Raw genomic sequence first — 12,127 nt, forward strand, 5'->3', positions numbered from 1 at the left:
ATGTTCCTACAGTATTTATGACTTTTTAAAAATCTACACAAACTTATAAATTTTAAATATTTTTTAGTCCATCAACAAGCAATAATATTCCGCTAATGAGGGTTGTACAGTCCATCAAGCACACAAAGAGGAAGAGCAGCACAATGGTGAAGGAAGGGTGGATGGTCCATTACACCAGCAGGGATAACCTGGTCAGTAATCAAAAACGTTTAATATCTTAGTAAGACTTTGTTATGAGTTTCATTTTGTGCATTTTTTAAATCAAAATGATGATGAGATGTATATTAAGACATTATATACACTGCCGCAATTTGTAAAAGATGCACTGGAATTATAGTTAAATTTGTAAGGAATTTTTAACAGGCAGAATATTTAATGTATTGTCTTTACAAACAGTCAATATTCAAAAAAAAAATTGACAAGCAGTCAGTATTCAAAAAGGATCTGGATTGTTCCACAATAAAAAATAATTAACTCGAAACACAATGGAGTCACAAAATAGAGATAGAAGGAACTAAGACTTCATCTAAAAAATCAACTTATTAACAGAGATAGGAAGGAAGCATGTTTGGTTTTATGTAGACTTTAACTTGGTGTAAATATGCAAGTTGTTTTTTAGATCCAGCAAAGACAAGGAATGACGACATTCTAGTAGACAATAGATTTGAAGAATCAGCGTAGTATAATAGCTAAGAACGTGGACTTTGGAGCTAGACTGCCTAAGTCTCTGTAACTTACTATAAAACTGTATGAACTTGGGAAAGTTACTTAGTTTCTTTATGCTTTCATTTCCTTGTGTAAAACTGGCATAATGTAACCACCTAATAAATCCAAATCAGTTAATATATGAGAAGATCTTGGAACAGTGTCTGGCATACAGGAAGCACCCAATAAATGTTAGTAGCTAGTATTTTACTTTTAAAGTTTGCTGAGTAGATTATTGAAACAAGCTTTCTAATAAACCTTTTAAGAATAAAACGAAGTACCCAATACATTTAGCTGGTGTAAAGTTTTGTGTGATGACAACAGTATAGACTGCAGTGTGTGTTTTATTTATAGTTCATATCCTTGCGAATGTAACTTGAAGTGGTGTGCCTGCATTTGCAAATTTAATGGTATATCAAAGGTGCTATTACATCAAATTAATGGGGAAAGATAGTTAATTCAGTAAATGGTGTTGGGACAACCATGTATCATTTTGAAAAAGATAAAGTTATATATATATATCTCTCTCTCTCATACTTTATACATAATAAATCTAAATGTATCAGAGATTTGAATGTAAAGAAATTTAACAGAAGAAACTTTGGGAGAATTATTTTACAAATTCAATAATAAAGAATAAAAGATAAATTCAATCTCATTAAAAAATTATATGTGGCAAAATCCAAAAGCAAAGACAAATGAGAAACTGGAAAAAGTATTTTCAGCTCATTCTAAACAAGGGTTAATTCCATAAGATGTGAAGAATGCCACAAATTGATAAGAAAAAGACCACAACACAATAGGAAAATGAACAAAGAATATGAATAGAGAGTTTCACAGGAAATACAAATGACTTTTACACAAAAGAACTTGATTTCATTTATAATAAAAGAAATATCACTTTAACCTTTCACTGAAATATCAGTTTTTATTTTTCAGTATAGCAAAGATCAAAAAGTTAACATACTGCATTAGTGAGGGTGTGAGTAACTAGGGACTCTCATATGTTGCTGAAGAGACTATAAATTGGGTCAAATCTTGTGTAAAATAATATAACACTATCAGGCAAAATTACATGTGCACATGTCTGTTGACCCAGCAAATCAACTTCTAGAAATATAGCCTATAGGTAAATTACATATTTTTATGTGTGTGTATGTGTGTAATATATATGTATTCATGTGTGCATATATAAAATTCTCTAAAAGGATTCCCAGAAACCTGATAACATGTTTTGCCTGGAGTAAGGGTGAGGAGTGGGGATGAGTGATGGTGGGAGTGCTGCTTTTCACCATACATCCTTTTTATATCTTGAGGATTTTGAACCTCATTAATCTTATTCAAAAATACAAATTTATGAATGTAAATGAAGGGAAAAGTTAGGTACAATCACTTGGGAGGAATCATTTTTGAACCTCACAGTTTTCCAATCTTTATTTTATAGAGAAAGAGGCATTATTGGAGACTTGACAGCAAATGTCTAACATTATTTCAGAATGAATCTGGTTCAAAGTATTATAAGGTAAGGATTTTACATTTTAAAAAATATAAGCGTTAAAATAGTGTGTTTTTTTTCAGATAATATTCATTAACTGTTATATTTGAATATATATAATGACTCTAGCTAGTATGATTTATAGAAGTCACTGTTAGGTTCCTTGTTGAAGCAACTATTTCCCATACCAAATTTCACTCCCCCACAGCAGCTCTCCTACCAGACTGTTTGTTGTTGTTGTGTATTTATTTATTTCTGGCTTGCCTGTCAGGTTGCTGCTGCTTTCCTTCTGGATACTATGATTTAGATTAGACTGCTTAGAAAGTCCCATCATCATTGCCTGTCCAGAAGAGGTCAGTGAGGTATTTAGTATTTCTCCCACCTTCCACCCTTACCTTGGGTTCCAGTTCCCAATTGCTTGTGTTGGCTCTTAATCTCCTTTTTACAGTCTTCCTTGCTTGGCTTACTCCACGTTTTGCCACATCATGAACTGACAGCAAGCAAGATTATAACCAAGCAGTTAGGTCAGTAAGAGAGAATGGGAACTAATGGCTTGCTTTGAGCAGGTGTTTTTTTGTTTGTTTTTTAAATAAGTTTTTTTGCCTTAGGAAGTGGACTAAAAACATAATGATTGCTACAGTTTACCCTGGTGGACAGAACCAGAATGGAGTGGCTTAAACAACTGACCAAGATTCTGCTTTTTCTGCCATTATTTCTGCTGCTTGCTTACTTTCTGCTTCTTCTTTCTTACTTCTATATCTTGTAGACTACAGCCACTAGATAAGTAGTTGTGAAGTTGAATTAATGACGGTTGGAAGTTAGAAGTGTTGGAAATAGTGGCAGGTTACTCTCCTAAATCTTCTCCTTCCTTGCATCCTAATGATCTGCTACTGGCTTAGTTATCATAGTCCATGCTCTGCCTCTGGCATTGCTGGACATTGCAGCTCATTCAAGACAGGCTATGTCATAAGACTCGACTGTGTGTTACATGTTGCATACTTGTGTCTGTCTGAATGGCATTCATTGAAATGCCTATCTCTGGTTCTTTAGTGTATTTAAAAGTAAAAACAAAGATGTATTCTTATTTTTCAATGCTTAATTTTTTACTTCAGGAAATTCCACTTTCAGAAATTCTCCGCATATCTTCACCACGAGATTTCACAAACATTTCACAAGGCAGCAATCCACACTGTTTTGAAATCATTACTGATACTATGGTATACTTCGTTGGTGAGAACAATGGGGACAGCTCTCATAATCCTGTTCTTGCTGCCACTGGAGTTGGACTTGATGTAGCACAAAGCTGGGAAAAAGCAATTCGCCAAGCCCTCATGCCTGTTACTCCTCAAGCAAGTGTTTGCACTTCTCCAGGGCAAGGGAAAGATCACAGTAAGCAATAAACCTCTTGATGGCTTTTTCTCCTCTTTAGTTCTTAAGCATTTTGTGGGTATGGTTGTGTTCCTTTGTTCCTTTTAATGTTCATCCTAAGCTTTGTCTTTAGTAACCAATACCATTAGTTAATTCCTTTTTTTTTTGAGACGGACTCTCACTCTCGCCCAGGCTGGAGTGCAGTGGCGCCATCTCGGCTCACTGCAGGCTCTGCCTCTCGGGTTCATGCCATTCTCCTGCCTCAGCCTCCCGAGTAGCTGGGACTACAGGCGCCTGCCACCACGCCCGGCTCTTTTTTGTATTTTTAGTAGAGACGGGGTTTCACCGTGTTAGCCAGGATGGTCTCGATCTCCTGACCTCGTGATCCACCCGCCTTGGCCTCCCAAAGTGCTGGGATTACAGGCGTGAGCCACCACACCCGGCCAGTTAATTCTTTTATAAAATTGTATTGGTTATAGTATATATATGTACATACAATGCCCAGTGCTAGGCTCCAGAGTCAGTTTTCCTACATGAAAATCCTGGCTATACCATCTGTTATATGATCAGGCAAGTTACTTTACCTCACTGTAGTAGTAAGTACTTCATAGGGTTGTCAGTATTAAATGAAAGAGAACCTGTAAGAGACAGAACAGTCCTTGGCATCTGTAAAGTCTCATTGGATTATGCCTACTACTGGTATTAATATTTTGCTTTATAGTGGGATATAAACAGGCAATAAAGTATTACGGTTCACATCACACTCATGATATCTGTGAAGTCAGAAATGCTGTATTAAAGCATACAGAAATATTTAAAAATCATTGAAACATGTTTTGCACCAACAAAATTTATGTAATTAAACCTAAATTGGATAAAGGTTCAAAAGTAAACAGTTAACAATCGAAAGGTCACTATAATGCCACTTCTCCCTCATTAACATTGTGTTGCTTACGGGGGGGGGGACACATAACTCATTCATTTGAGAAATATACTCAAATTGAAATACGTATCAACAACTTTCCAAATGTAGTTTATTTTAGTTTAGCTGTATTATTTTGTACAACTGTTGTGATAGGCCCTGAACTAAAATACAAAATAAATACAGAAATCATAAAAGCTCTTTAGGGAGAGATGGGATATATAAAGGTATTAGATGGTAGCATAAAGCAGTACAGTGCAAAAGTGAGGAATACATTACTTAAAAAACTCAGATGCAGATAGGAAGAGTAAACAAGACTTCATAGAAGAACCTGATTTGAACCTCAGGTAGGAATACAGTAGGCAGAGCTGAATGGGAGTGATGGAGGGATAACATTATTTAGTTGAGACACGTGTGATGAGGATCATGACTGTGTACATGTTTGGTGTTCAGTACTGATTTTGGGTTGGAATGGGTGTAGGTAGATGGGTGTTTCACAGTGGTTCTTAAGTTTTGGAGGTTTTTAGACAGAAGTCTATGTCATTCTAATTAAAACTAGGACTGTTTCCTCAGAAAATAATACAGGCACTTACACACTTTTTAAAAGATAAATGAAGTGATTTATTTCAGGTAATAAATGTATTAAAGTACCAAAAAAACGCAACATTATAAAATTATAAAAATGCAAGCAATTTAGAAGTGTATAAAAACTCTTTGTTCCCCAATCCCACCTCTTCCACTCACCAGAAGTAATCATAGACTTTTGTTTTTAATTTAAGCACTGCTACCCTGCAATTCCCTGGACTCCGCTTTCCCCCGTCCCCACCAAGAGACAGGGTCTTGCTATGTTGCCCAGGTGAGAGTGCAGTGCAACCGCAAACTCCAGGGCTCAAAGGATCCTCCTGTCTCAGCTTCCTGAGTAGCTAGGACTACAGGTGCACACCACTGTGCCTGGCTAATTTTTAAAATTTTTTGTAGAGATAGGGTATCATGTAGCCCAGGTGGTCTCAAACTCCTGGGCTCAAGTGATTCTCCTGCCTCAGCCTCCTAATGCACTGGGATTACAGTGCAACTTCCCTTTGTAACTCAGTAATAATCATGACTAGCTTTCTGACTTTCTGATTCAGTATTTATAGCCCTACATCATCGATTAAATGTTGAGATAGTATTCTTTTGTATGGATGTATCATCTAGTTTCCTATTGATGGGTTGTATGTGTAGGTTTTTTTAATGTACATAATTGTATTAACTGTGTGTTAAACTTTTTAAAGTTTGATATACCATGAGCATTCACATGTCAGTAAAGATTAATATTATTAGGCCGGGCGCGGTGGCTCAAGCCTGTAATCCCAGCACTTTGGGAGGCTGAGACAGGTGGATCATGAGGTCAGGAGATCAAGACCATCCTGGCTAACACGGTGAAACCCCGTCTCTACTAAAAAATACAAAAAACTAGCCGGGCGAGGTGGCGGGCGCCTGTAGTCCCAGCTACTCGGGAGGCTGAGGCAGGAGAATGGCGTAAACCCGGGAGGCGGAGCTTGCAGTGAGCTGAGATCCGGCCACTGCACCCCAGCCTGGGCGGCATAGCGAGACTTCGTCTCAAAAAAAAAAAAAAAAAAAAAAATTAATATTATTTTCATATACTAAATTTTGTCCTTTTCTCAACTATCTTTTTTATATTTTACAGAAGATTTGTCTACAAGTATCTCTGTATCTAATTGTCAGATTCAGGAGAATGTGGTAAGTAATCGTTACAGCTAACGTGTAAACTGGGTGATTAAAATAAGGAAAATAAAAGGTGAAAATCTTTATTAGAGAAATTGGTTCATCGCCCAAAGCACTAGGCTAGACTTTACGGTTGATAACTTCCCTAAGGAGTTCTGCTTTATAGAGGAAACTAAGGCAGATTTTTAAAATTAAAAATAAAGCTAACTTTTTCACTAGAAAAAGTTACAATAGAATATTACAAAATGATAAGACCGGTTCAAAGAGAAGGCAAACATTACTTCTTGTGGGGTCAGCAGGGGAAGCTTCCTAAAGGAAGTGCAATTTGAGCTATACCTGAAAGGATGGAATGGATTACTGACGGAAGTGCTGAAGGGATGAGGGTTGGGGAACAACCTTTCATGCAAGTACAGGGAACACCAGGATGAACAAACAGGGAAGCAGGAAATGGACTCTTAAGGAATGATGAATAAATTAAGTTTGGCTGGTGTATATAGGTATGTTTAGGGTTTTACAACAGATCAGCGACTTTTTCCATAAACTTTTTAGTAAATATCTTAGGCTTTGTAGACCAGCAGTCCCTAATCTTTTTGGCACCAGGGACTGGTTTTGTGGAAGAGTTTTTCCATGGAGGTCGGGGTTGGGAGCTGGTTTCGGAATGAACCATGTCGATCATCAGATTCTCATAAGGAATGCACAATTGAGATCCCTCGCATGCACAGTTCACTGTAGGGTTTGCGCTCCTCTGAGAATCTAATGCCTCTGCTGATATGGCAGGAGGCGGAGCTCGGGCAGTAATGCTTGCTCGCCTGCTGCTCACCTTCTGCTGTGCAGCCCAGTTCCTAACAGGCCACAGAGAGTTACCAGTCTGTGGCCTAGGGCTTGGGGACCCCTGTTGTAGACCATACACAACTGTGCAACTATGCGGTTGTGGCAAGAAAGCAGCTATAGGCAATACATAAGTGAATGGGCATGACTATGTTCCAATAAAACTTTATTTATGGACCCTGAAATTGAATTTCATTTAATATTTACATGTCACAGAATATTATTTTGATTTGTCCAGTCATTTAAAGACCATTTTTAGATCAGGGTCCATACAAAAAGAAGCAGCAGGCCGAATTTTGCCTACAAGCCGGAGTTTGCTAACCCCTGGACTAGAGGGAAAACAGGCTAGAAAAGGAAGTCAATTGTTTGTTATATATAATTTCTCAGATTAAAATCTCTCTTTTCTACTTGGGGCACTCAGCTGTTACAGTTCTTTAACATATAAATGTTGTTTAAGATTTCTAAGATTGCAATGAAGATTGGACTCTAGTAATGTTATTGGAGATAGAGAATTTCAGAGATATAATCTGAGTCTCTTGTCCTGTTGGGAGGTAGAATAGACACCATATTCTTGGGGAGAGATGGAGGAATATCAAAAAACATGAGAGCTCAAATTTTGAATAATCCCATGGGAACTGAGGATATATCCATCCATGTCAAAGGGGAAAAAGGATTCAGAATTGGCTTTTGTTTAACAATTGTATATACACATACATACACACATACTTTCCTAGCAGTTATTATATATACATTGGATGCCTCCTAATCTGATTAGAACCAAAATTTGGTTAAACAAAAAGTTGATTAAAGTTGGGAGGCTTATAAAAATGGTTCTTACAAACCTTAAAATTTTAATTACAACTTAACACATATAGATGCATATTCACTGGCTTTTGTTGCAGGGCTGAGGCTTTGTCTTTGTAAGTGTGGGTCTGCTGAGTGAAGTTCCACTTTTTTTTTCATCAGTCACACTTGTAATGCAATTTTGACACTAAACATCCCAAATTAGTATATTAGTTTTGTCTGTTCTCACAGCAACAAATACTACAAAAAAGAAAAAAAAAGGGAAGAGCAAAGAGCAGTGAGGAAAGATAGAGGAATGGATTTGAGTTACAGACTTTCTCTCATACGTATTCTTTTATTCAGTCTCAAAGTCAGGCTAATCCCAGTAATATGAACTTTTGAGTTTTTCTTTCAAAAACCAAAGAGAGCAAATCTCTTTAAAGGTAAAATAGGTAAAATTTCATTTCTAATTTTTTTAGGTAAATTTACTTATAGAGATCACTACTTAATAAATACAAGATTTTTTTTCTTCTTGAGATGGAGTCTCACTCCTGTTGCCTAGGCTGGAGTGCAATGTCATGATCTTGGCTCACCTCAACCTCCGCCTCCTGGGTTCCCGCGATTCTCCTGCCTCAGCCTCCCAAGTAGCTAGGATTACAGGCATGCACCACCTCACCTGGCTAATCTTGTGTTTTTAGTAGAGACGGGGTTTCTCCTTGTTGGTCAGGCTGGTCTCGAACTCACAACCTCAGGTGATCCGCCTGCCTCAGCCTCCTACAGTGCTGGGATTATAGGCGTGAGCCAACACGCCAGGCCTAAATATAAGATTTTTAAAATTCAAAGCATTTTTTTCCTGAAAGTCTTACACAATACATTATACTTGCACATAAAATTTGGGCTTAACCTCTTATAGAACATAGAAAGCCTATGTTTTCATAAAATAATTTGCACTTTATGGAAATTAGTTGCTTCTAACATAAAAATGTATTTAAGTATTTGAATGAAGAAAGTCAGAGATGTTGACACATCTTTTACACTGTATTATAGAAATAAATAATACTAACTGCTTACTTTATCCTACCAGGATATCAGTACTGTTTACCAGATCTTTGCAGATGAGGTGCTTGGTTCAGGCCAGTTTGGCATCGTTTATGGAGGTAAGCAACTACAGCCATTTGCATATTGTACACATTAAAAACTGGAAAATGTGAAACATCTGCCAGCTGTTTTGTCATCTCATAGTTTTGTCCAGTGGCCTTTTTTTCAAAGGCTGACTTGTATCTTTCAGCTAAATCCTTCTCACTGTAATTTGAGTATTCATTCCGTAATTTCATTGCAAACTTTAAAAAGTAACAGAATCAGAAAATTTTACAGTATTTTTTCTCTTCTTGTAGCTCACACATACAGATGTTTGTCGGAGGCAACAGGGAGATGGTTTGAAGTTTATGTTGGGCTGAGTGGGCTTATTCATTGAAGTATATTTCCTACTAGTATTGCAACACAAATGGCACCATTTGTCTACTGTTGGCATGATTGTTCTATCAAGTCTGAAAACCTGAACCTGAAATCCAACTCTGCGATTTAGGATATTGATGAAGTCATTTAACCTCACTGTGCATTAGCATCTTCAGCTGTTTAATGGAGCTAATAAAACCTGACCTGTGTAGCTCATAAGGCTTAAATATTAATTAAACTTAATATATGTAAAGGTACTAAGATACAGAAGAAATGTTAAACCCTTGTTACCCCTTGTTAAGACTTGGTACAGTAGTTTCTTAGTTGGCTGTTCTGCCTCCATTCTTACCTTTTCATACAACTCTTGGAGTGAATCTTTCAGAAAATTCACATCTGATACTAGTATTACCTCACATAGAACCCTTAAGTGGTTCACAGTCATCTACAGATTCATAGCCAGTTTCCTTAGCAGAAGATTTCAGGGCTGCTGTGAATCTCCCTGCTTCTCTAGCCTCAGTTCTAATTGCAACTTCCTCTTTGCTTTCTATCTTTCAGTCCTATTTACATGCCTCCATACCCTTTGCCTCTCTGCTCCTTCTCCACCCCTTTGTCTGTCTAGTGAACATTTTTTTCATACTTCAGGGCTCAACTAAAGGGTTTCCTCTGTGGAAATTTCTTGTCACCATGCCTATCTCTCCATCAAATAAAAACATTGTTCCCCTTTAGTACTCCTGCTACCTAACATACATACTTCTATCACAATATCTATTACCCTTTGCGTTTATATTATTGTCTTCCCACTGAACTTTATTGTAGGGTTGGCTGTGAGATGTCTGGATTTTCTTTGTATTCCTAGCACCTAGTGTTGTGACATAAAACAGTTGCCCAGAAAATGTGTTGACTCTGCATGCATATACAGTATCTATGGTTTGCAACTTCAGATTTGTCAGTTTTAAGAGTAGTTACATCTCTGGAGGACTTCCCGTCATTAAAGGAACAAAGAACTGTCTGAGGTACCTTTGGCTTCTTACCAAAATTGCACACATTTGTTCAGTCTTTTCAAGTAGACTTACAATTGTGCCATTGAGACAAATGAGTTAATCTAAAATAAATAGCTATGTAGAGAAGAGCAAGTCACATACACATTCGAAGAACAAATACCAAAAATATACCTGTCATTTTCACTGCTTAATCTGTAGCATCTAAAGGCATACCTCGTATATAATAGGTATAACTAGTTAATATGAATTAATAAATGAGGGAATGACTGTTTATTATAATAGTCTTCTATCTTTAAATATCTAGATTCTAGAACATAGAGACAAATACAAATTTTTTATATCTAGATTCTAGAATATAGAGACACCCAGAGTTTGTGGGTACATGGTTAAATCACTCTGTGCTGACTTCACTGAATCTAGAATAAAATTGATTCATTCATACAGTATTTCCATCTTGACAGTGTCTCTGAAGGACTAGGTCAGGGTAATTAACTATCATTTATTTAACAAGGTAGATTACTTTCCAGCAACAAGTTCATTCAAATTTTTTCCTGTTTAGATAATGCAGCTGACTTTATTAGGGGCAAATGTTATGTATGGAGGGGAAAACAATTTTTTCCTAAATTAAAGGTGAGTGAAGGAGTGTGGAGAAAGAACAAAAATGAGCCTAAAAGAAAATTCAAGAGTAAATACATATAAATTTCAATCTGTGGACAACTCCCTAATAAAGCTGTCAGTTTGCTTCATTCTTTCGTATTCTTTTTTTCTTAATAGGAAAACATAGAAAGACTGGGAGGGATGTGGCTATTAAAGTAATTGATAAGATGAGATTCCCCACAAAACAAGAAAGTCAACTCCGTAATGAAGTGGCTATTTTACAGGTAAAAAATAAAATAAAGTAAAAAAGTGGTTTATTAAAGAGGCTGGTAAGAATCTGATTTAACTGCTTCTCTTGTTTTTTTAAGAAGGCAAAATTAGATTATGGTAATATAGGCATTATAGGGACTGCCAATATCTTGCTTTATGGTAGTAGTTTTAGAACACATTTTTGTGAGTAAAATCTTTTTTAAAAAAGTAAAATTTCATTCTTAATTCATTCCAGGAGCTCAAAATACTTAGGATACTTCACCACATGTTGTTAGGAGGTTACTGTTATACCCATTCAGTTTTCACAGGTGACATGCTTGATTGTCATAGCAGTTACTTTGCAAATAAAGAGTGCTTTAAAATTATGTACCTTTTAACAGCATTTATTTCATTAATTTAAAACTCTATTTACTTTTGTAATGGCTTAGTCGATTGGGGCATATTTTAAAGATAAATTGGCAATGATTTCAATTCCATAAATTCCTATGTGTTTTTCATCTAGCATTTTTACCCCTTGGGGGGTCATCTAGAAGAATAAAGTTTAGCTTGATCCTTGGATCATTTTCCAAATATCATATAAATAATTTATAATACACAAATGTCTTAGTTATATAGCTTTTGCATATTATTAAAGAAATCATGGTCGTATAATAGTTCATGCTGGCCAGGTGAGGTGGCGCACACCTGTAATCCCAGCACTTTGGGAAGCCAAGGCTGGTGGATCACCTGAGGTCAGGAGTTCAAGACCAGCCTAACATGGGGAGACCCCCATCTCTACTAAATACAAAAACTTAGGCCGGGCACGGTGGTGCATGCCCATAAACCCAGCTATTCAGGAGGCTGAGGCAGGAGAATCGCTTGAACCTGGGAGGCGGAGATTGCAGTAAGCCGAGATTGTGCCATTGCACTCCAGCCTGGGCAACAACAGCGAAACTCCATCTCAAAAAAAAAAAAAAAAAAGCCGGGTGTGGTGGCACA

At 36.8% G+C, this 12,127-nt stretch overlaps 1 protein-coding gene across 6 annotated transcripts in view; it reads left to right on the plus strand.

The window, feature by feature from the left end:
* The window catches only part of PRKD3 (protein kinase D3), a 78,085-nt gene that overhangs the window by 49,137 nt on the left and 16,821 nt on the right, over window positions 1-12,127 (plus strand). For all 6 annotated transcript variants that reach the window (XM_015112086.3, XM_015112090.3, XM_015112088.3 and 3 more), the window contains 6 exon segments: window positions 68-191; window positions 2,150-2,227; window positions 3,313-3,589; window positions 6,178-6,230; window positions 8,911-8,983; window positions 11,057-11,163. In XM_015112086.3, coding sequence (XP_014967572.1) covers window positions 68-191; window positions 2,150-2,227; window positions 3,313-3,589; window positions 6,178-6,230; window positions 8,911-8,983; window positions 11,057-11,163 — 712 coding nt within the window.

The sequence above is a fragment of the Macaca mulatta genome, chromosome 13 (assembly GCF_049350105.2).
Source record: "Macaca mulatta isolate MMU2019108-1 chromosome 13, T2T-MMU8v2.0, whole genome shotgun sequence".
NCBI lineage: Eukaryota > Metazoa > Chordata > Mammalia > Primates > Cercopithecidae > Macaca > Macaca mulatta.